The sequence below is a fragment of the Mandrillus leucophaeus genome, unplaced genomic scaffold (assembly GCF_000951045.1).
Source record: "Mandrillus leucophaeus isolate KB7577 unplaced genomic scaffold, Mleu.le_1.0 Scaffold1012, whole genome shotgun sequence".
NCBI classification, from domain to species: domain Eukaryota; kingdom Metazoa; phylum Chordata; class Mammalia; order Primates; family Cercopithecidae; genus Mandrillus; species Mandrillus leucophaeus.
This window is the reverse complement of record NW_012098233.1, coordinates 269,872-295,507: the sequence shown is the minus strand read 5'-3', so window position 1 is coordinate 295,507 and position 25,636 is coordinate 269,872. Positions and strand designations below refer to the sequence as shown.

Here is a 25,636-nt window from a genome sequence, read left to right as displayed (position 1 = left end):
GATCCAAAAAAGGCTGCTGATAATTCTTGCCATGCCTATAATTGTATATTACTCTTTTCCTCCTAGTAAATCTGGGTTTTCACTATTATTGGTTTTGACATATGAAATGCTGCAGAAGTGAGATTATACTGCTTCTGAACTTAGCGTTGAAGGGGTCTCCTGCTTCTAATTTTGATTATACTCTCTTGCAGCCCTGAACTAACATTTAGCAAGCCAAACTAACCTACTAGAGAGATGGGTTCAGTCAGAGTTCACCATTTCCAGCATTTCCAGCCACCTCGGCTGAGGAACTAGGTATGTTAATATACCTGCCTTTTATGTATCAGGACTAGCCAATCTCCCCCCAGTTCACTGCAATTGCTCGAGTGCTTGGATGATCCTGGCTGACATTACAGTGAACAGCAGGACAACTTAGCTGAGCCTAAGAAATCCACAGAATTATGAGAATTTTTTTAAATGTTATAAACCCAAAACAAAAGTGACAAGTTGTTATGCTTCTTAGATAAATGACACAGAATTTTGTTGGTTACACACCCACACACTAAGATGCTGGGAATTTCTCACCTGTAATTCCTTTGTGATGGGTGATAGTTATTCATTGGCTGTTTATAGACCCCCACTTCCCAACTGAGCTTCTGTATTTTATGGTACATCTCCAGATAGTTTTAGTCAAGGTTACCTGTCTCCAGCAGGAAGACCCCAAGTTCTACAGTGGCCAAACTACTAAGCAACTAAATGGTTCTCCTCGAAGCAAGAAAATAGATACACTTAAGAAAACGAATCATAGAGCAGCACTCCCTTCCTTCAATATTTCTCAGTTATAAAGACTGCTAAGATTGTCTTCTTTCCTGTTTCCATATGCCCTCTGCTCATCTCTTTCTTCTACCAATGTCCTAGCAGTTCCCCTTGAGAGGTGCAATTTTCTCTCATGTTGATTAGTTTTCTTGAAAAAACATTCACATTTTTATTCCTGTTTTAACCTCTAAGATTTTGAAAAATAATATTGTCTGGCAACAATATTCAAGAAAATGTCTTGGCAATAGATTTGGAATACAAATAGAATAAAAATATCTATAAACTATGAGAATAGAAAGTAGCAAAGGCATTTATACTGAATATTCCTCAGAAATATTGCTAAAAAGTAGATTGGAGTAAAGACTGAACCAGGATTTTAAAATAACAAGCATCATTTTTGTTCTGTGCTTAGAGACTAAAATGTTATTTAAAAATAATAATTAAAAAAAACACTATACATATGTTCCCAACACTATAATATACATCATCGAAGTTTTGGATAATGTTTACATTTCAGTAAGGTATTTATTTATGCTATCTAGTTAAGTGTTTCTGTGTGTGTGTTTAAAATGTTTTCCATCGTCACATGATTATTATTTTTACTATTTTTCTTTTGAGACAGAGTCTCACTCTTTCGCCCTGGCTGGAATGTAGCGGCGCAATCTCGGCTCACTGCAAGCTCCGCCTTCCGGGTTCACACCATTCTCCTGCCTCAGCCTCCCAAGTAGCTGGGACTACAAGCACCCACCACCATGCTCGGCTAATTTTTTGTATTTTTTTAGTAGAGACGGGTTTCACCATGTTAGCCAGGATGGTCTTGATCTCCTGACCTCATGATCCGCCTGCCTCGGCCTCCGAAAGTGCTGGGATTACAGGCGTGAGCCACTGTGCCCAGCTGATTAAATTTTATTTAAGTTATAATCTCAAAGATCTGTTGAAGACAGTACTGAAGAATGTAGATTTTATTTTAAAAGTTGCCTTCTGTAAGAAATCACAATTTGCAAGGGATTTCTTATAGAAAGTGATTTTTCCTATAAAATTAATTCACTTATTAATACATCTCTTAGGTAATTAATTGATTTATTAATATATTTTCTTCCTGTACTAGCATATAACGTTCTAGAATTTAGGACAATGTCCTACTCAAATATTTATGAAATCACTATCCATGCATATATATGACTTTTTGGTATTACAATTTTCACTGTTACTACAATATAAATATGTTTACATATAGAACATACACCTTTGAGTTATTTGTAACTCCAAAATTTGAAATTTTAATATGAACTTCTTGACATTTTTCCTATTGTTATCCACTTATCAAAATTTATCCAGATATCCTGTTTCAGAATTATTGGTAGAAATAACAAGGGAAGACAATGGAGAACACAGGAAGTAGTGCTTTTTGTTGGTCAATATCAGAGCTCATGTAAGTTTATACGCAAACTATGCAGGATCCTTATTGTCATGAGATGGTGGAGATGAGGAGGAGACCTAAATTTAATGCATCCTATCAACAGAATTGATCCTGAAGTTTCCAACTGTGACTTAGTAAAACATTGCAATGAACTCCACCCCATGAAATACGTCAAACTTGGTCTTGATAGTTTCACAGGTGATAGAGATGTTTAGTCTTCTTTCTAAATTGGTAGAAGCCCCATGGTATTACCAGTAACATCCTGGAGTTTCAATCCAAGCTTGGGTCTTAGGTATCACAGTAATTCATATCTGAAGATCTAATGCTTTAAAATGATGGACAAAATCATTTTAATTGGCACTTTTGTGTTTTAAATCTAAACGCAAATTAAAGTGAGCAACTAAGATAAATGTTACCAAATTCATATGGAGCACAAAGAGAAGAGGAAATCAAGATATTGAAAATATAGTATAGAATGAGGATTTCTGCTCTCAAAGAATTTATGGTATATAAAAACAGTTATGTAATACTTGATATGTTTTCCAATTTAGGGATTTTTATGCCTTGCAATGGAAGTCCTTGCATAGTACTTACGACTTTCAAGATCTTCATGTATTTACAAAATATTAATATAATAATAATTTTATTTCATCTCTTTAAGACATTGAATTCCTTTTTTCTTTTTCTTCTTGGAAAATAAAACATGACTTCGGATTAATTCCAGCAGTATTTTACCTTTGCAAACGCATATAAAGTTATAAAATGATTTTAAAATCCTAGGAGAAAGAGAAACCTGAGGGTTGACATGAGTATAAAAATTGCTCATTATTATTTATCTTTTTTATTCATAAAAATTCATCCACAGATATAACTCGACATTTTTAAGGCTTTAAGTACAGTTAATGGCATTATCTTTTATATTTTAAGCTTTATTTAAGAGATTTTTAAGAGATTTCATTCATTTTAATACTTAACTTATAAAAATATAAATCAAATTTTAAAATGCATAATTTATAAGAACAGAATAATGAGAGCAGTTGTGTAAAAATATAAATATTTTCACATATAACATCTGTTTCAGTATTCCTAGTTTGAACTTTAAGTGTCCGAGACCTCAACCTAAAAATGAAATCATTAAAATTGCTACATTCCTATCTCATGAAGATGTTATGAAAACTAACAAAAAACCATTAAGCATTTTAAATAAAAAGAATTTTCCTATACTGGAAAATGCATTTTGTTTTTAACAAAATACTCTTATACTAAATGTTGTTTTGTTTTGGAACCCAACCATTTATATTCATATGTAATTTTCCTGTCTTTGCAAATTAGACTGTAAAAGCTTTTGAAATAATATCTGTTGTTTGTCCAGCATTTGAATGTGCAATAATTTCACCATACCACTACTGGCAGAAAGTATAATATTGGGAGGGTTATTAAACACTGAAAATCTGCGAAACAAATTAAGTTGAAGTTATTTAATACAGATGTTTTAAAAATCAGATCTATTTCAATATTTAACCATATTTGCCAGCCTTAAATCTTGTATTTGGCATCTGTTGTGGAATGTATAAGACTGTCATATAAAAATAACAGAAATATTGCATATGATTCAGAAAACTATCCAATGTAACTCTTCAGATTTTTAATGCACATGCATTTGGTTTCAGACTTAAATGATTAGGTACAAATGGTGAAGGCATAAAACAATTACATACGATTATCTAGAAATAATACACAGTTTAAGTCAAGAATACTGTCAAATGGTACCGGGGTGGATCAATCTGTGAAGAAATGGTAGAGGTGAGAAAGAGGATCCTACTTATTTTAGAAATAATGTAATGATGTATTTGGTATCTTGTTGCCTTTTGTTATTTATGAAGTAATGTCAAAGGAAAATTAATTGTACATTCTCATTTAACTATGAAAATAAAATGTAAAAAATTATGAAATTGTTATGAATAAATTCTTAAATTATCCCTTTAAAGATGCTAACATCTCTACCTTCAGCAAACTTATTTTATTAGGAAGAACCAATGTGAATCCAGTCAATACTACTCAAGTGGTAATTGGAACACTATAGAAAGTAAAATATCTTGGTTATACATTAGTAGTGGTGTATTACTTCCTTTAGTTATGGAAATGGTTTACTAAAAGATGTAAAATCAATTCTTCTACCTCTACTAATACAGGTATTCCTGCTGTCCTATACAACTTGGGAAAAAGTCATGTTACATTTTTGCTGACACACATTCCCAGGATGCCCTAAGAGCTAGTAAATGTCAAACCCATTCAATTGAGAAAAAAAAGAGATTCAGAGAGTAAAGGTATGTTGACAAAAGTCCAAAAGATACCTAAGATTTACCTTGAATTATTCCATTCTCTGTTTCTCCTTTCTATCTTTGATTGGACAATTATGAAAAGGAACTCTGATAGCTTCCTGTGAATATAGCTAACAACAATATATTTTTTAACAGAAATAACATGAACATACAAGGTCATATTCCTTGTTTGTTTGGTGTTCATTTAGGTCCAATTTTATTTCAGGTCCTTTTTCTTTTTTTTTTTTTTTTTGAGACGGAGTCTCGCTCTGTCGCCCAGGCTGGAGTGCAGTGGCCGGATCTCAGCTCACTGCAAGCTCCGCCTCCCGGGTTCACGCCATTCTCCTGCCTCAGCCTCCCGCCACCTCGCCTGGCTAGTTTTTTGTATTTTTTAGTAGAGACGGGGTTTCACCGTGTTAGCCAGGATGGTCTCGATCTCCTGACCTTGTGATCCACCCGTCTCGGCCTCCCAAAGTGCTGGGATTACAGGCTTGAGCCACCACGCCCGGCCTCAGGTCCTTTTAAACAGGATACACCTGTCATCTCTGAGATGGCTCTTTCAACACACCAACAAAAGAAGGTAAAAATCTTCTTCATCTGAAGATTTTGTTGTATAATGGAAATTGGGCTAAATTTGGATTCCTATAATGTTCTGTAAGTTATTTCAGAGTAATGTTGCCAGTAATTACCCAACCATCAGTAAGGTTTTTGTGAGCTAGGTTAGACTATGGAAATAAATCTCTCTGTCCCTCTTCCACCACCACTCTACAATACAATGGCCCATCTGTGACGTCAGAGAGACTAACTTTACTTTTAAACAGAGACTAATTTCTAGTCACTCATGTATTAGAAAAACTATAAAACGAATGTCAAACTGCTTAGTCATTTCCTTCTCAAAATAATTGACCTAAAATTCAGAAAAGGGCAAGAAATGCAAACCTTTAGGCACAGTAAGAGAGGGATTACATGCAAAAGCAATTTTGTTTTAAACATTTTAAGTATTTTTGGTGTGTGCAAGAGCCCTCACCCCATAATATCTCATTCAACAAATCACATTTGATGTTGTAATTTTAATTATAGTAAAATGTTTAGAGAATATACCTAATTTATATCTATCTAATCTATCTATCTACGTATCTATCTATATCAAAAATAGGGGGATGAAACATCAGTATGAGAAAAGGGGAATACATGCCAAGTGACTTAAAAGATGATGCATTGTTTATAAAATCATGTTATCTAATACACTTTTTCTTTCCCATAATTCCAACTGTAGTAATTTAAGGATTGTTATAGAGTTCTGTCAATATTTGCACACTATTTGTATTAGGGGCATCCAGCTATTGTCAAGGTGTCTTCGGTCTCCCTTTGGTTGTAGAGGTCTTAATATTTCAAACACTGGTTCTGAGTCCAGCTCCCCTGATTCCTAGAGATTTGTGAAGATGTTAAGGATGGTTTATGAGCTTTTTACAATGTTTCATAAAGTTCCGTGGACTCCGAAGATTGTTTAGAACTTTAAGTTTCTTTAATTTGACCACTCAATCCATTGTCAAATTAATATCTCAGTTTCTCTGACAAGCCAATATGGATGAATGGTTTATTTAAAATGCTGCTACAGAAAAAGTGACTATTTTTTCTCTACTTTTCAAATCCTGTTTTTGAAAATCTTGTCAATAACAACTAATTCTACAAAGCTGAAGAAATAACTTTAAACATCATTATTTGTAAATGTGACAAAATAGGAAAATATCACTAATTGTGCTTCAAACTAAAGACTATGTCAGGAAAACTGCCTGTTTTATTTTGAATCTACATATAAACAATTAGCAAGGACTGGTTGAAAGATGGCCCGGGAAATGATGCCATTGGAAGTTCCCCCATGTGAAGTTGAAGTTAGCTAAGGTGCCTCTCCTCTGGCTTTCCCCTGCTCCCATTGTTGCTTAGTATTATCCTTTCTTTCACTGAGTTAATCTCCTGTAAATCCATGGGCTGGTTCCTAGGGAGGCTCTAGATCTGGCATCTAGCTACACGCTAGAGGGCTTAGATATAATTACTCCTCACGATGAATTTGCTATGTTTCCTTCTAGAGGCATTCATTCAGACCCAGATTATGCCTAGCTGGGCAGTGGCCAGAGGAATTCAGACCACAAGTACAGAGAGCATAAGGTAGTAATAACTCTATTCACCCAAAATGCTTTGCCTGAAAGAACCCTTTCACAGCAGTGAGAAGGTCTGAGATGTAACCAGAAAGTAGGGACTGCTAGATTGACTGCATCATTTCTCACCTTCTAGAACAGTATCAAGCCACAGAACTCTCAATAAATTTGAGAGCTATTAAGAGACAATTTGGAACACCATTTGTACATGTTGCTACAAGCACCATAACTCTCTCTGGCTACTGAATTGATTTAGAATTCTGGCAGCTTCACAAATATGTATTTCTAAACTTGCATTCATTTCACTATTTTACATTTGAGAGAAGATGTAAAAAGTAATTTTTAAAATACCCAAAGATTAGACAGAAAAATCAGTTTGTACAGAAGTTTAGAAACAGCAAATATATACAAATTTTCCATCTGTGAGACGATGAAAGATAATGAAGATGGCAAATATATATATTTTTACTGTAAGGGTCTTAATTTGTAATTGTGCATTTCAGGTTCAAATGCAATATGATATTAAATTATTTTATTAAATTATTTTAAGCAACAGTTTGAGGTTGTAATCTGAAAAACTAGTTGATGATATTTCTCTGCAGCTGATATGAGGCATCCCAAACATTCTGCCAACAGCATTACAAATATCAAGTGTTTTTTTTTTTTTTTTTTACTTGTGATCTAAGAGATAACTTCTTGATAAGGGAGTAGTTCTTTGTTACAGAGAGTGATATTTATATTGAAGGTATTTTCTAGTTGCTTTCTTCATTTTATATGTCTCTCTTCATGCTGTTAAACTTCTATAAGGGCTCAATCTAGTTAGTCTTTGATCACCTTTCTTCCAATTTTAAACTGCATGAAAAGATTTGATATAATCTGATAGATCATGAGGCATATTTTGATGACTAATAGAAAACTGAGTTCCTAAAGATTAGTGGCAGCTGTAGAATTGAACATATGTACCTAGTAAACTTAGTTGAGAGCCTTTAAGCATTTAAAAGACTTAAATACTCAAAGTAGGCCCTGGCCAATGCGTCTAGTCTTTGTCAACAGAAAAATGTGTTCATTCATCCAACCCATCTCTATTGAGTGGCTAATGTATGCTGGCACCCTGATGGGCACTGTTCCAGAAAATCTTTGAGAGAAACATCTTAGGAATTATTAACGAACAAAAAGGAGTCAATAGGATGGAATGATTTTAACGTGGAAAAAGTGACTTGGGAATCTGTATTCCAGGTGGAAGAGGATTACTTTGAGGATGGGTTAAGCAGAGAGGGAATTTAGAAACCTGCGCTCTTCATTACTTCCACTGTGGAGTGACCATGTTTTTGGCTCCTGAGGCTGAGGGCCAGGGCCAGGCCCTTAATGAGGAGCTGTGGGCAGGGCCTCTTGGAGATTTCTATTAGTTGCTTTCCTCGCCTTTTCTACACCCTCCTCAGTACCCCCTCATCCAGGATCAGAACAGAATCAGCTGGAAAATTAAATTACTCACCCTCTTAATGTCAGCTCCCATACATTTTTTCTTCCTCCTCCCTCAGAGTACAGTTCAACTCTTTTAAGTACAGTTCCTGAATGAACCTAGTGCTGAATTTAAATGTTTAAGAGATAAACCTGTCAGTTTCAGATCTCCAAAGAGGACTTCCCTACAAACTCTAGGTTTTGACCTCTAGGGTCCCTCCATGCCACCTTCATTCATTTCTTCTAATTATTGGGTTTAAAAAATAAAAATAAAAACACCTTTCAGAGTAGGCAGCGCAATGAGTCCACTGGTTCCACGTCTGCCATACGAAGCAGATTTTTGCACAAGGATAAGGTTACCGCCGCCAGCCCAGGACTCCAGCGGTGTGGCCGATCAGGCGCTGGACTCCTCCCCTCTCCCGCCGAAGGGTGAGAGCTAACAGACGGGTGCAAGTAGACAAGTAGCTGTTTTTATTGAATACAGAAGCTCCTTGAAAACTCCGGGTGCTCCGGGGCTCTCCTGCAATTCCTTTCATTCCCAAAGTGCTGGAGCCAAGCACGCGTCCCGCGTAACTCCCTCCCATTTTTTCTCGGGGATTTGGTGGGCGAGGAGGGAGGAGAGGAGTGGGGAGATGGGGGGTGGCTGGTGGGCTGGGCCTGCCGGGAGTCCTCATTCTTGGGCTGAGGGAGGCGGGGGCGGGCTTGGGGCCGCCCAGAGGCGTGTGATTGGGTCTGACCCTCAGGCTGCTTGTCAGTTTCGCCCTGGGTGGGGGAGCCAGGAGCAGGGAGGGGAGTGGGCGGAGGAGGGGGCTGCCCGGAGCCGCTCGTCCAGCCCACTGACGGCATGAAGCCTTTAGGGGCACACAGTACTCTCAGCTTGTTGGTGGAAGCCCCTCATCTGCCTTCATTCTGAAGGCAGGGCCCGGCAGAGGAAGGATCGGAGGGTCCGGGCCGGCGGGGCCAACTCAGAGGGAGAGGAAGGGGGTAGAGACACGAAGAAAGCAAACCATCAAATTTAGAAGAAAAAGCCCTTTGACTTTTTCACCCTCTCCCTCCCCAATGGCTGTGTAGCAAACATCCCCGGCAATACCTTGGAAAGGACGAAGTTGGTCTGCAGTCGCAATTTCGTGGGTTGAGTTCACAGTTGTGAGTGCGGGGCTCGGAGATGGAGCCGTGGTCCTCTAGGTGGAAAACGAAACGGTGGCTCTGGGATTTCACCGTAACAACCCTCGCGTTGACTTTCCTCTTCCAAGCTAGAGAGGTCAGAGGAGGTAAGAAAAAATGGATTTGGGGAGGTGGGAGATTGCCGTGGGTCTTACTCCTGCGCCCCTCCCCCCACCTCTTTACCCTTCCTCCTGCTCTTCAAGAAAAAAAAAAAAAAAAAAAAAAGCAATTCCCTAAAATAAAATCCAGATTGTAGCTGCTACCAGGTTGGAATTGGAAATTGGAGAAAGAGATGGATGTAGGCGGGACAATAAAGGGAGAGGAGGTAGGTAGCAGGAAAAAAGATCTGTCAGGCGGAGAGCCTGCTGAAAATGCCCTTCACCACTTTTCAGTCTCTTTGAAAAGAGGAAAAATATTACCTTGAACACAAGGGCAGTTATACAAAGCTTTTGTTTGAGGCACAGTCTTTAGACTGCCCTTGGAACACATCTGGTTTCTTCAGATTCTAACTAATGGGAATATCTTTTTAAGGGTGAGCTGAGGAGAAAATATAAAGGGTATAAAATGAACCTTGATAAAGTTCTTTGTCTGCAACAAAGTGAGAAGCAGGCTGTTTTAGTTTCGGGGATATAAGAGAAACCAGGGGGGTGAATCTAGAAGATTAGGAACACTGTGTGTGTTTGGGGGGCGCGGGAGGGTCAATCTATTTTAAGTGGACAAAAATTGGCAGATTATTAGGAATAGGTTGAAGATAGGGAGAACACTTTCCCCTGAATTTCAGTGACTCCCCCCACCCCACCCCTCCGCTTCTTCTTGCAGGTTGGACGTGCAGTTCTCTTGGAGAATGATGAAAGTCGTCAAGCAAATGGGGTGGGGGCGGAGGACTAGGGATTGGGAGGGAAGGGGAGGGGGTGTGGGTGGGGTGGGAGGAGAGAGGTAAGGAAAAGTTCCTACGTGGCACCACCAAATATTCAATGGCCAGACCTGCTCGGAAGTCTGCAGCCCTGTCAGTACCCACGGAGGGAGAGCGACTTCACTCCTCCCCTCTGCCTTCTCCCTCCCTTCCCCCGCCCTTTCCTGAAAAGGCATCTGGCTGGAGCGGTCCGTTAGGTGCCTTAGAATCGGCTGGCAGGCGAACGCCTTTGGAGCTCAGGGAGCCCAGGCAGTTTAGAGTAGAAAGCAAGCTTTGTGAGGAGTGCAGAAAGAAGCTGGGGGATAGGAAGGAGGGTGACGAGGATGGGTCAAGGGAGATAAAAATGGTCAAGCCCAAATGCGTAGGCTTTAGCAGAAACCTGAGTCTGGCCTTGGGCCTAGATGCCAAGATCTGAGCTCTCCCTAACGGGAGTCTGCCCTCCTGGAGGCCGATCTCTGCGACCAGATTATTCCTTCCACACGCTTAGTGACTGTCAGCTTCCCAAGTAGCAGGCAGCGCTAAATTATTCCCCCGGGTGATTTTTCCTGGTAAATGCAGTGAAATTCCCATTAGGACTATATTTGAATTTTGAAAGGATTTATTATGTTGATTAATTATGTTGATTCATTCATTTCCACATTTTCACGGATAGATAAGAGAGTCTTTGAAAGTGAAATCCATCAAAAAGTTTGTATTTTACTTTTAGTACCTGGTCACCGGTTGGATTGGTCCATTCTGTCAGCAGTTCTGCCCTCTGCTGGTTTTGTTTATTATTTAGAATTCCTGCATCTACCATGGGACTTGAGACCTCTGTGAGTCCTTCTTAACTACAGTAGTACTGAAAAAGGACCCTTGATAAAGGAAAAATGGATATACCATTTCTTTTTCAGCATGTTACATATGCATGTAAATGAAAATAATGTAATGGCAGCTATTTGTTTAAAATTATAGAAATGGAGAATTTCTTTGGTGATAAATGAAATACAAGCTCTGAGAGACACTTTTGCATGAATTCAGGGATTATTTTACTGAAGATATTTATTTTTATTTTCCACATTGAGCCTTTCTGTAAAGATCGATGGATATTTTTAAAAATCACAACTCTGTACTTTTAATGAATACATTTTCTATTTTCAGTCTAGCAACATACCTGAAACACTTTTAAATAGCATCCCAGTACCACATCAAATAAATGATGGGAAAACCACTTTCCCTATTTTTATAAAACCAAGTAATGACAGAAATAGCAAAGCATAAGGATTAGATTTTGTTGGATTTCTTCTTGATGAAATGCCCTGAAAGTTATGTGATAGTTTAGATATTTATATTGTAAGATTTTGGAATGTGTTTTATCAAGCTGTTTGGTGCTCATTGCTCCTGGGAGGCCACATGTTAACATAAACCCACTTTTGTAGGCATTCTTATCCCCAAATTAACTTCAAAAAGGGAATAATAGTATATTAATGCTTAAAAAGGAAACATTGGCTACAAAGCCTGAATCATCACACAAGGGAAACATAAACCCAGTGTCCAGTTCTGAGAGTAGCCTTTAGATTTGTGGTTGAAGTAAGAAGTAAGATTTTATACCAGTTTCTAAATAAAGATATTATATCCCAGCATCATACTATGGCATTGATATCACTGAGGTACAGTGATAAGGTTTGGATATTAAGTACAAAGATAATTTAAAGCAGATCTTACTTTTATATAAAATTAAAACATTAAAGCATTAAAACATCTGGGTTCAAAACAAAGTTAGACTCTAGAGAAAATAATATAGAGAAAGTTTCTTGGAAGTGAATGGATTAAAGAAAATTTATGACTTCATACCTAGTCATATCATTTTCTTTGAAAAATCAAACTATAACTTGGAAATATTTATTACACTCATTAAAAATCAATTCTTGCTTTGATTTAGAACAATAAGGTTAAGTGTGATTTGTATAAATATTTATTTACATTAACTTCAATTTTATGTTTCATATATATATTTATTGTTAAAATAAGTGATGTATCTCAGTGATTTATTGATATTCTTTGGCAGTTAGTCCACTGCTTACTATTCACAAGAGGTGGGGTTTACCTGGAATTCATAGTGACCATACTTTGATTATGTTAAGATAAATGAGCTTATGTAAGGGTTTTAAGTAAGAGTTAGACTTAGCTATAATCAAGTACTAACAAAAAATCTAATTGAATCAGTTTTTACTAATCAAAATTACATATAACCTTTGGTGGTTAAGCCAATACTGTATCTTGTAAAAGGCTGATCAAACTTGGAACTTTGAAAGCTTGTCAGGAATTGATAGTGAGTCCTGTAGAAGTGTTGTTTTGAGTGCCCGGGATCAGCAGGTGAAATGGTCCTGGCTTCCAGAGTATGTGCTAATTCAACCTTGCAAAGATATCAGATTTGTCCATTTGTTTCCTTAATCAGAAATCAGAAACTCAGATATGCTTCTGATAAGAAATGCAGTGTTTGCTAAACTTATTAATATTATGTTTTTCCATTTGTTTTTTAAATTCAAAATTTATCAGGACTATAATAGAGAAATAACATAGAATAAAGAGAAACACTTTTCTGCATGCTTTACACACATAGCCTCAGTTTAGGTGGCACAGATTCTTTTATCTAATTGTCCATTAGTTTTGAAATTAAGTTTCTTAATATCTTAAAGTGCCAATTTGCTTCATAATTAATACTTAACTGAGGCGGTACTTTATAGAAGTTATTCTCTAAAAGGTAATTGTATAATTTTAAACAAAGTTAGGCATTAGCAAAGTGAGAAATGTATTTACATAACATAATTGCTTAAAATTTAGTTAATTTTTTTTAGGTTTTTTATTTTATTCAATTTGTGACTAAAATAGAAGAACCACATGGTTGTTCAAGTTATCCCTAAAATACAGCAAAGCAAAATCTCCTCTTTTCAAATTTATGGGTTGGATTTCTAGCTAAGAAAAAATGTATAAATAGTCACCTTTCTTTTCTAAACATTTGCTTTTTCCTGGGATAAATTCTCTTCACTCTGATTCATGTAGTAAGATGCTGCCTATTTCATGATAACGAGGATTCAAATCAAGTTTGGTTGAGAGTCTCTGTGTAATACAAAGATGAATTTTTAAAAGGTTAAAAAAAAGGGTGTTTAGATAAGATTTTTAAAAGAGAATGCTAGCACTAGAAATTATAGAAATTGTTGATCAATCTTACCTTCTCAATAAATGGGGAAACTAAGGCACAAAATGTTATCAGCTGAATACTCTTCCTCAGAAAAAATATTCCTGTAATATTCAAAGTTTTTCTGAGCAGATTGAAGACCTGTACTAGTGATCAAAAGAATTTTAAATGATAGAAGTCTGAGACGATGAAATGAGAGGAGAGAGCTTAGTAGTGCGAGTTCTAATTAAAGTTTTATTTTGGATTGTCAAAACACTTGAAACTAACATAAGTACCTTTTAGCTCAAGAATAAATTGATAGTTAGTTTATAGGAAATATTTGCTCTTAATGGACTACCCTCATATCTGTTGTGCGATCAACAACTATTACAAATTTAATTACCATATGTGAAATTGCAAGGCAGTAAAAGAGAAATAATTTGATACACTATTGCTATATTTATTTACAGAAGTCTGAAATTACTAGACCGTATATGTGCTAGAGTTTAGATTAGTGAAAAGGTAGATATAGTAAAAATGCCTTATATAAAGAAATTTAAATAGAACATAGTTACGGAATGCATTTAAAAAATACTCTATTTACTACGTTTGAAAAAAGGTAATTTTTGATCATTTGTATTCCTAACTATGTGATTTTATAAGATTATCTACATCAGAGTAGAAGGTGTAATACTCTATTCGTTGCTGTGTTAAGAACATAGTTTTGTATGCTCTCTAAAGTTGTTAATGGAAGACTAGGTCCAACTTTGAATTTCTAAGAAGCTAAGAAAATTATAAAAAATGGCAAATTTCTGATATTTTCATGTTAATTTTAATTGGATGACATAGTTTATATATACAATATGGCTTTTATTAATGTCAAATAATCATTATGACACACTTATGTGTTAACAGATTTAAAAAAAAAACAAGTGGCAAACTTTAGAAAAAAACATGAGAGAACGTAGTAGTGCAAGTTCTAATTAAGGTTTTTATTTTGGATTGTCAAAGCATCTGAAATTACTGTAACTACCTTTTAGCTTAGGCATAAATGGGCAGTTAATTTATAGGAAGTACTCACTCTTAATAGGCTACCATGATATCTGTTGTGTTGTCAACGACTGTTACAAATTTAATTACCGTATGTGAAATGGCAGGGATGTAAGGGAAGAAAAATTTGATTTTCTATCTCAACATTTACTTCTAGAAGTTCAATCTTCAACTAGTATTCCTACCAAATTAAGAGTCTTTTCTGTCTTTAGGGAAAAGCAATACATGACCATAAGGTCCTGAAGATTATACTGTGAAAGCATTTATATAGAGTTTTTATACTCACAAGTAACTATACCAATTTATATAAATATGGAGTTTAAAAAATGCTGAGACATCTCCATCATTGTACATGATTTTTAATGATTATCTTTAGGTATTTAAAAGCCAGAATTTCATTAAATACACTTTTATTTTCTCCTTACCTTTGGAGAAATAATTAAGCATGGTTGGCCTAATCATTAGGAATTCAAGGCAACGGCAAGTGGGGACTGAGCGTTGGTCAGCATTTCTGCTTTTACTCCTTCACTTCCCTCAGGTAATACTGGGGAAATATGACCTGAGTTGGGAGTGGTGAGAGAGGAAACCAAACTTTTTCTTTTTTGACCATTCAAGTTTTGTTCCTTAGCAAAGAAGAGAGGTATATGCAGATGTTATAAAAAGTTGCAGTGTTCCCTAAGTTCTTTCACTAAAGAGTCAACTTTAAATGCAGTTTTCAGTGTAACTTTTAGTATACATTAATTCACTTTCTACCTGAGGACATATTCCTTCTAAATTATCTTGCAATTTAATTCAAAACCTAAAGATTTTTTTTTCCAATTTTAAAATACTTTCTGTTTTAGAATGCATCTAATGTATTTCTTTCTCCCTCCTTCAAAACCCTAATATGGTTTTATTGATATAGGTAAGTGTATTCTTTTATACATTCAGTTGTGTCAGAACTCAACATGAATAATACTAGCTCGTAGCAAAGATGAAAGACAATTTTAAAGTGATTTAGTGAGTAATATCTATTTATCAGTTGCAGTCTTTGGCCTACTACTGACTTGGCTAGTGGTTCTTTAGACATTGGCTGATCACCAGACCTACTGTTATCTGGTAAAATAAACTCTTTGCTTGCTCCACATGGAATTAGAGACAGTGCTATTAATTTAGGAGAAAGAACTCAGAGAAAGGAAAGGTTATCATATTTCAGAGTAAGAGACCAGCTTAAATACGACTTGACAATTGAGAACTAAAACAAACCTGTGTAAAAGTGCTTTAGCACAATCAACTTTTGCAATCCCCTCAAACCTTCTTTTTTTTTTTTTTTCTTAAAAAGCATTTCTTTCTTATTTTAACCAAATTTAATTGCTCTTGAATGGCTCTGTACTGTACAGGCAAATGAAGGTCCCTATTCATAGAACTTGAGCGCATAGAGTATCAGGGGAAGCTTCCTTCCTCTGTTTGACTGGTAAACTGACATCCGGGCTTAAAGGAGTGAACCTTAGACTGTGTGAGGTAGTTGGCTTTCCTTCCTCACTCAGATTTTCACATAGACTTCCTGAAAGGATGACTGCCAGAAAGAGCAGTGGTCGGCGAATGAGAACATTTTCATACTTGGTGCTCTTAGATACTTGGTGCTCTTTCATACTTGGTGCTCTTAGATAGCTCTGCCGAGAAAGAAAAAACACAAATACTACAGTGGTGTCTGTCTTTCCTTTACTTCTGTCCTTAGAGTCTAAGAGTGGAGTTCAACCTACTACTTACTGTCACTCTTCTATTTGAATGCAAATGAAACATCACAGTATTTCACTGGCTTTTAGGATAAGTTTGTTGTCTAAGTGGCTTAGAGTGCCCTTTGGGATGTGGCCTATCTTTATGTCCAAGCCCATGACCAGCCATTTCCTACCTCCCCAAGCCCACTTCCATTTACCTTGTACTGAGTGATGTTAAACCTCTTGCCTGTATTCTCCCCTATCTTTGAACACTCTCCCTGGAACGTATATCTCATTCTCTTCCATCAGCAAACACCTTCTCCTACTTTATACTTCAAAATTTAAGTAAAATACCATAGCTCCAGAAAACGTTCCCTTATATATCAAGGTGGATATAATAGTGAGCCCTAATACCGAATGCATGCTCAGTATGTGCAAGATTCTGCCATATGCACTTTCATAGAGAATCTTATTGAATTGTGACAGTTTTCCTGGAAGTAAACTGATATCAAAATACTGATTTTACCCATGAGATAACTGAAAAACAGAGAAGTGAAAGATTTTGCCTAAAGTCACACAGCTAGTAAGTAGTAGGCCCAGAATTTGAATGCTGCCAAGCTTTCTCCAGGGCCCTTGCTTTTGACCACTTGTCCATGTTTACTTTGCTGGGTGTTCTAATGCTTCTACACAGCCTCCTAGACTTGTCTTATGATTATGGTGCCCTGGGGCCCAATATTAATGTACACATCATGCAGCTAAACCCCAGAAAATATCAGGTCATTGGGTGAATAACTTGACTGCCTTCAAGGAGAAATATAAGGAGGTTCTGGTAAAAGGTGATGTCAGAATCCAGATAACTCTTCAGCCTGCACTTAAGTTCGGTGGTGGAGATCATATTACTCTTACCATTTTATGGACAAACCTAAGCCTCAGTGGTAGTGGAGAACTGAAAGGAGAGTTTCTGGGAGCCATTAAATATTACTTTTGTTCCTTTGACTAACTTAAGGAGAAGCTGACAGATGCATCTATTAGTATTCACGGTTCCAGTTGTGGTTGGCTTGGTTTCATTAAGTAAAATAACTCTTATAGATCATTGCTTGTCCTAATCAGGATCCATTGCAAGGATCGTCAGGCCTTATTCTGCTTTTGGGGATTGATGTACGGGAGTTTTCTTATTGTCTTCAGCATAAAAATGTCAGACTTGATTATCCAAAAGCTTTTTTGGAGCGTAATCAACTGAGAGAATGTAACATCATTATTTTAAAAATTACTCATTTATATGTCAGTCTTCTTCTAGGAGTTCCTGGGTGGGTAGTGACTGTGATCTAGTTTTATCTGTGTCCCCGGTGTCTACCATGGTGACAAAATACACAACATTGATATAGTAACTGTTTAGGTTAATTATATTCTTGTTTTACCCAGAAGACTGGAACAAGATTAAAATTGGGTTAGCTTGGAATGGTGTGAACTGAAAGTTTGAGGACCTCCTCAGGACCTCCTCAGATTATGGTGTTAGTAGTGACATGAGTAGTGACTCCTCCTTTTTAAATTCATTTTCTAAAAGTAAATAAATTGCAATTTACCTCTAGTTTTTTCATATGGAAAACAGTTTTGCATTTTCTCCAAAGATGCCTCTGAATATTTTTTGCTACAGACTGACTGTATTACCTCCAAAACTTTGTTTTGTTAATACCTTAAGATATGAAGTGGTATTGACAGTAGCACAAATAATAATTTTACTTTTCTACTAGTGAACAAGAAAGTTTAATCTGAGAATAATATCAATCTGTAAAATTGATAATTGGAAATAGTCCTCTCATATATTCATTATTGAATCTTTCATCTCACATTGGTATGCTATTGGGGATTAGTTGTCTGACTTTGCTTATAAACTATTAGAAATAGAGGTTTATCCATATATATGTTCATATATATGTATATATGTGTATATATATGTTCATATATATGTATATATGTGTATATGTACGTATGTATGTATATATGTGTATATATGTGTATATGTATGTATATATGTATATATGTGTATATATGTACATATATATATGAATGTGTGTGGGTGTATGTGCATATGTGTATAAAGTATTTTATGATTATTTCAATAAACTCATTCTTCAAGTTAGGAAATAAATTATATATTTTACATATATTGGAATTATTGTATTATGAAGTACCATCTCCAAACAAGAAACATATAGATCTTCGAAGTGCTTAATAAGATTAATAAACAATAGTTGTAAAATCTTTTGGAATATAGTTACATAGTTTTTATACTATATTGCTATCCATTGTATATTTTAGTTACACTAAAATCACTAGTATAGGTATATTTATCTGCTTTATTTCATGTGTTCAAAGCATCTAGAACAGAATCCATCACATAGTAGGCATTTGATAAAACTTTGCTGAACGAAGTGAGGGCGTTGTTGACATTGCTAATGACTTGGTTGTCCATAACCTAACCACCTGAGATGTGATATATAGTTATGTGTATCACCTACTCTCCATGTCTACAGAATTATCTTGAACCAATTTCTGCTGATATTATTGTGATTTACTGAGACTATCAGTCTCTATTTTGCCTCCAAGACAACCTATGACCTCTACCCTAAGCACTCTCCTACTTTGTTATTTCTAAAAGTAAAAATTATCTTTGCTTGAGATTTAGATATTGTCTCCTCTAGAAATAACTTTCTTCAATCATCGAAGATTGGGTTAGTTAGCCTGGCATAACATTATAAAGCACACTGTACTTACCCAAAACTCAAATACTTATCTAAAAACATTTTTGATGGCATAATGAAAGCAGGAAATACATATTTTTCATCGATGCAAATCATTCTGGCATCTGTCACCATATCTGGAGCAAAATAGATAGCCAATAAATATTTGTTGAATGAATGAACTCATAAGCAAGATATTTTCAATAAAGTCAAGAGGACAGGGGTCCGTGGCTTAGTATCACAATTATTTCCAATCCTAATGCTGGGGACTTTGATGAAATAGTATTTTATGACATCCAAGCATAGATGGTTTATAAAGTTTCACAGATAATGTTGATGCAGAAGCAGGGGTTTACAAACCATCTGTAATAGGAAACAAACATATACATAAATAGAAATGTGTCTGGCTTGTATAACTAGGCACTGGAAGTCAAGTGAAAGGTTGTTCATCATAATGTGCAAATTATTTGATAAATATGCTGTTGCTAAACAGTAGTGGCTCTGCAGTAACTGAATTGAGGAAATCAACTAATTACAATGTAGAAAATGCTTTCTTTTCATCATTCTCTCCAGAGAATGTAATAAACTAAATGCCAATAAATATTGTTCTTCTCAGCATTAAAGTCAAGTGGTTATATTGGAAGTGTAATTTTAGTTTTATAATACACCTTTTTTTAACAGCCTTGGTTATTTGTAAATTAGAAATGCTATACTTTTAAAATATCACACTCTCAACTAGTTTGTGTTCTTTTCTTCACCATACTCGGAGTTGTGATGCTATTTTTGCTTTCCATTTTCAGGTCAAGCTTTTATGATATAAAAATGTTCAGGATTGAGGCTGTTTGATAACCGTGAAAGTTAAATGACTATCTTCTGTGTTAATCACAGTGTTAAGTGCTGTGGCTATACAGACAGTATGATGATCTCTATTCTCATGGAGTGAAAAGCTAATTAATACATGCAATTATTCATTTACTTATTCAACAAATATCTGTTAAATACCTATTAAATGCTCTTCCTAAATTCTAAACTAATTTATTCATTTCATTGCATATTCAACAAGTACAGGTTAAAAGCTCATTATAAGCTAAAGGAAGTTGGTGGGCAAAGATAGTTACAAACCTGCCTCAGAGTGATTATGGTCTACTTGAGGAGACAGTAATTAATCAAATAGTGGCACAAGTAAATATAAAACTACAGCTATGCTAGATGCTTTGAAGGAGAGGTGTATGGTTCCTGGAGAATACAGAAGAGAAGTTCAGTAAGGTCAAAGAAAGCTTCCCTGAGAAAGTACCAGTTGAGCATTGAATAATTAACTAAAGTGAAGAGGAAAGAGCATTCCAGGAAGTGATGTGAAGGCCTTTATGAAGGGAGAATGACACCATAAGGGATTTGAAGAAAGGACTTGAAAAATGGCATTGTGTCTGGAGAAGCAGCAGTGGGGGTAAAACGTGAGATGGTGCTGGGGAAGGAGGCAGGGGACACATAACGTAAGATCCTAAGGATAGGTTTTTCTGCATAGCGTGGAAACATGCCACTAATTGAAAAGTACAAGTAAACTGCCAAATTAGCAGGGTCAGTGCATGCTTTGATATCTACACACAACTTGGTTGTCCCACTACCATTGGATCCTCTGACAGTCAGTGAACTGGGGTCATGCAGTTTTTTCTGGAATAGCCAGCCCCACTGTAAAGTTACCTGGGGTTCTCAATGGTAATGAGTACATTTAAGTCACACTTTATATGGAGCTATGGTCCTGTAGTCTTGCCAAATATATAACTAAACCTCCACTTCTATAAGGGAGTATGAAAGAAATGTTAAAGTAAAATCTGCTATAAGACAAAAACATCACTTAGCATTTCTAAACCTTACATGACTGTCCTTGTTATTACCCAAAGTATAACAGCTTTTAGAACAAAAATGGCAAATAATGATTTTTGTTTCTTAGGATTAATATGTGAAGTCATGATCTCTATTTTGATTATTTGAGAGTACCAACTGTTTATTGTCAGCATTGTTTTAAATGTTAAAGGTCTCTTTGAGTGGAAATTATTCAAACAGAATTTTAAAGTAATGTCATTGATTAATTAATTGTAGCTCTGGATAGCATTGGTCAACTCCTACAGTTTTATTTCTATCCTGCTTTACCCTGAACTTCAGACTTGCATACTTGACTGCCTACTCAGTGATTTCTGACAGTATTTATGAAGTCATCTCACACTTAGTATACCCAAAACTGAACTGCAGAACTCCTCTCCTAAAACCTGTTCTTCTCTTAGTCTTCTCCATCTCACTTAATGGCAACCCAATCAATCATGATGTTCCATCCAGCTACAAATCTTGAAGTTAGCTTTGACTCATTTTCTCTCTTATCTCCTTTTCTACCTATCAGCAACTCCTGTCTGCTCCACTTTCAGAATGTATGTAGAATCTGACCCGTACTTTCTGCCTCAGTCTAAGAAAGCAACATTTTATATCTGGAAAATTGCAGTTACTTCCCTACTGCCGCCTGATTCCACTCCAGTGTGCCTAAACTTTCTTCTCAACACAGCAGCCCCAGTGGTCTGAAAACATAAACTGAATGGAAAATCTCTGCACCTTCCTCTCAATTTTCTGTAAACCTAAAATTGCTCTTAAAAAAAAAAAAAAAAAAGTTGATTCTCATCGTCCTTCTCCCCTTACCCTTCCAATGGTTTTAAAATCTCATTTAGAATAAAATCTAGTCTCCCTGAACATTCCACAAGACCTATGCATTCAGTTCTCAATGTACCCTCACTTTTACTTCTCTGACCACATCTCTTTCATTCTTCTTTTCTTGTCCATGCCATCAATCTTTTTCATAGCACTATTCACATATTCACATCGAGTGCATACATATTCACATTGGCTTTTATATAATACAGAGTTTAAAATAACTTTACACAGAACTAAATTTCTTCAATCTGAATTTCAGCTATCTTTTTTTGGTTAATTCTCCATACTGTCTATCCAAACTGAACAATATTTTCTGCTACACAGATTTACATGAGAAAATATCCAATGTACAAATGAAGGGACCTGAGCAGAAAAGAGAGCCAAAATATTAGGAAGTGGGTATGGGGGAGAATTTTTTGAAAAAAGATCCCTTTGTTGGAGACATATTCGTCTCCTTGCATTTCCTTCAACATTCTGGGCCAACCATTGTCTTAGGTTCTTTGCACTTGTTTTTCCTTTTGCTTAGAATCCTATTCTGCAAAAATAACGGGATAAAGGAGCTTTCTATGATGTTGTAGGCTTTGCCCAAATATCATTTTCTTATTAAGGACTTGCCTGTTCTTTTTATTTGATATTATTTTCCAGGCCTTTGCAACCCTCCCTATAATCTTTTCCTGATTCATTTTTTCCCTGGTACTAATCAAACATTTTTTCATGTATAGAAAATAATGGTGCATTTAAAGATACTGAGTTTGCGTTAATTTTCTATGCAAAATGTGAAATTAGATAATTTTGGAATGTAAATGTTGCCTTAAATTATTTAAGCCTTCAGATGTTAGCAGCATCTAGGCCATCTGTATCCAATAATTGCCATAGTTTGTTATTCCATTTTACACGGTTATGCATAGTCAATATGAGAGCCAAATTCTACACAGTAAAGCATTTTTTCTTATTTGATGGACACTGTGCATATTAATTCAGGTGTTCTGAGAAATGACAGCTCTATAGAAATGGTGGTGGCATTTTGTACTTTGTTTTGTTGGTTTAAGAGAACCATAGTGATGGCTACCTAGAAAGTAGTATTGCCCTTAATTAAAGATAAATTCAGAATCCTGTATTTTATGTAGAGTCGACTCTTGACCAGCATGAGGGTAAGAGGAGCCTACCACCTGTGCATTGAAAATCCATGTATAACTTTTGACTTCCCCAAGACTTAATTACTAATGCCTGCCATTCACAGGAAGCCTTATTGATGAAATAAACAGTTGATTAATACATATTTTGCATGTTTTTATATATATATATAAATTTATGCTGTATTCTTATAATAGAGAAAAGAAAATGTTCTTAAGAAACATAAGGATGAGACAATATATTTAGTATTCATTAAATGTAAGTGGATCATCATAAAGATTTTCATTATTATCATCATCATCTTCATGTTGAGGAGGAGGAGGAAGACAAGGGGCTGATCTTGTTTCAGGGATGGCAGAGGCAGAAGAAGTGGAAGGGGAGGCAGGAGCTGGAGACACACCAGTGTAACTTTAGGGATATACATTGTAATTGCTGCCTTACTTTTTGCTTTTTCATATCTCTAAAAAAAGTTTTCATATGATACCAATCCTTCTTCCACTGTTTTCTTTAATTTTAGTGACCATATCATAGAAGGATCTATGTGATAAAAGAAGCCAAAAGAAATCTTCAATAATCAGACCACTTCTGTCAGATTGTCTAATATCAATCTGTTTTCTGACACTGCTTCTTCTATTTCTTCTTCCCCATCTTCTGACACTGGTTTGGAAGCATTCATCCTCATCAAGTTGTCTTCTGCTAATTACTCCTGTGTGGTGTCTATTAGCTCTTGAATTTTTCCAAGATCCATACCTTGAAAAACCCTTTACCCCCACACCTCCACATTTTTTTTTTTTTTTTTTTTACCAAGTCCACAATCTCTTTCCTGATTTCCTTGATTTGCTCTGCTGCAAATCCTATGAAGCCATGGATAACATATGGCCACAGTTTTCTTCAGGAGGAATTTATTGTTTCAAGCTTGATGGCTTTCAAGGCTTTCTCTGTAACAATGATGACATCTTCAATGATGTAACCCTTCCAGACTTCCATGATGTTCTTTCTATCAGGGTTCTCCTCCAAAGCTTTGACAGTGCTTTCCATAAAGTACCATGTGAGTGAGCCTTAAAGATTCTTATTACCCTGTGACACAGAGGTTGAATTACAGATCTATTTGTGGACAAGTAGGCCGCTTGGACACCTTTGTCACTGAATTAATGGGATTGTGGGTGGCCAGGGGCATTGTCCGATATTAAAAGAACTTTAAAAGGCAGTTTCTTACTGGCAATATATTTTCCGACTTCAAGGACAAAATATTGATGGAACCACTCCAGAAAAAGAGTTCTTGTCCAAGCCTTCTTGTAGTACTACTGAAAGACAGGCGTTGATGTTTATCTTTTCCTTTCAAGGCTTGGAGTTAGCAACTTTATAGATAAAGGGCTGCCCTCCTCATAAACCTGATTGAATTTACACAGCAGTAGAATTAGCCTATTGCTTCTTACCTTAAATCTTGGTGCTTGCTCTTCTTCCTTCCTAGTAAATATTCTTTGTGGAATTTTTTTTTTTTTTTTTTTTTTCCAGAATAGGGCTGTTTCATATGCATGAAAAAACCTGTTCAGGCAGGTATCCTTTCTCCTCAGTGGTTTTCTTAGTGGTATCTGGGAAATGGTTCGCTCCCTGTTCATCAATGAAAGCTGCTTCTCCTGTTATCTTGACATTTTTAAAGCCAGACCTCTTTCTAAAATTATCAAACGACCCTTTGTTGGCATTAAATTCTTCAGCTTTAGATTCTTAACCTTGCTTTTGCTTTAAGTTGTCATATAACAACTTCACTTTTTCTTAAATCATATTGAACTTCATAGTTACATAACGGCTTTCTCATAGCCCCCCTCACCCACATAAAGCTGCATTTTCAATATAAGATTTTTTAAAAAGATTCTTTGCAAAACTGTGAGATTTTTGCAAATTACTGGCATAGATGCAGTGACCGATTCATAGATTTCTTTTCTTTTCTTTCTTTTTTAATTTTTTTTTATTTAAACAATGATCCTTAGGCTGGACTCATTTATCTTGAAATGGCAGGCAACCACAGCAGACCTCAATCTACAGTACATATCAAACAATTCAACTTTGTGTGTGTGTGTGTGTGTGTGTGTGTGTGTGTGTGGACTTTTCTCTGCTTCTCGGGAGTATGTAAAACATTAGTGGCACTTCAGATAGGTTCCCTGTTGCTTTTCAAGGTTTACAATATTGCACTAAACATGATGAAAAGGACATGAGAACCCTGAGAGATCACTTTTTACAGAGATAGGCAATTTCCTAGAGAGGTCCACTGCTCGTGTGGAGATGATATTTAAGCAGATACTTGCCACATTTCGGCTCACCACAATAGCAACAGGAGGTGGCTAACAAATGATTACAGTATACAGTATGCCTTTCAGTTAATCTTATTCAGTTTTGATTTATTGCTGCATCTTTACATTTGTTTACATTTCGCTCCACTATGAATGGTGCCATGTATAATGGTGCCATGTATGATCTGTGTTTGTGTGCATAAGATTTGACAAATTTTGGCTTCTTATACTTTGTCTCTATTTTGTGGTAGTAAACCATAAAAGACTTGTATCTACATATATTTTGTGCGTTCATGACATACTTAACTTTTTCTTAATGTTTTTGATATTTTTAGGCTACTTTGTTCATCTGGAAGGTTTCTCAAATTGTCACAAATCTCCAAAAATGTTTTTTAAATTTTAAATTTGTGTATTGAAACAAATTCACAGATAACAGGACCTATACATTTCAAACTAGTATTGTTCAAGGGTCAACTGTATTTCTCCCAATCCCTAAATAGGTTAGAATTATAAACAGGCCGCAATGGGATGCTGATACAGTTGATTTTGCTGGAAGTCACACTTTTTCATTAATTGCACTTCAGAATATTTTACTATGTATGTTTCTTGACCTTTCTAATTATGAATTTTACTATGCAGTTGGTTTTGTTT

At 35.8% G+C, this 25,636-nt stretch overlaps 1 protein-coding gene across 4 annotated transcripts in view; it reads left to right on the top strand.

Annotated features, from left to right (window-relative positions):
* The first annotated feature begins 9,011 nt into the window (after window positions 1–9,011).
* Window positions 9,012–25,636, top strand: part of COL11A1 (collagen, type XI, alpha 1) — a 241,690-nt gene continuing 225,065 nt past the window's right edge. For all 4 annotated transcript variants that reach the window (XM_011975884.1, XM_011975869.1, XM_011975892.1 and 1 more), the window contains exon 1: window positions 9,012–9,421. In XM_011975884.1, the coding sequence (XP_011831274.1) occupies window positions 9,316–9,421 (106 nt within the window). In that variant the 5' untranslated portion in view covers window positions 9,012–9,315. The remainder of the gene's footprint in view (window positions 9,422–25,636) is intronic.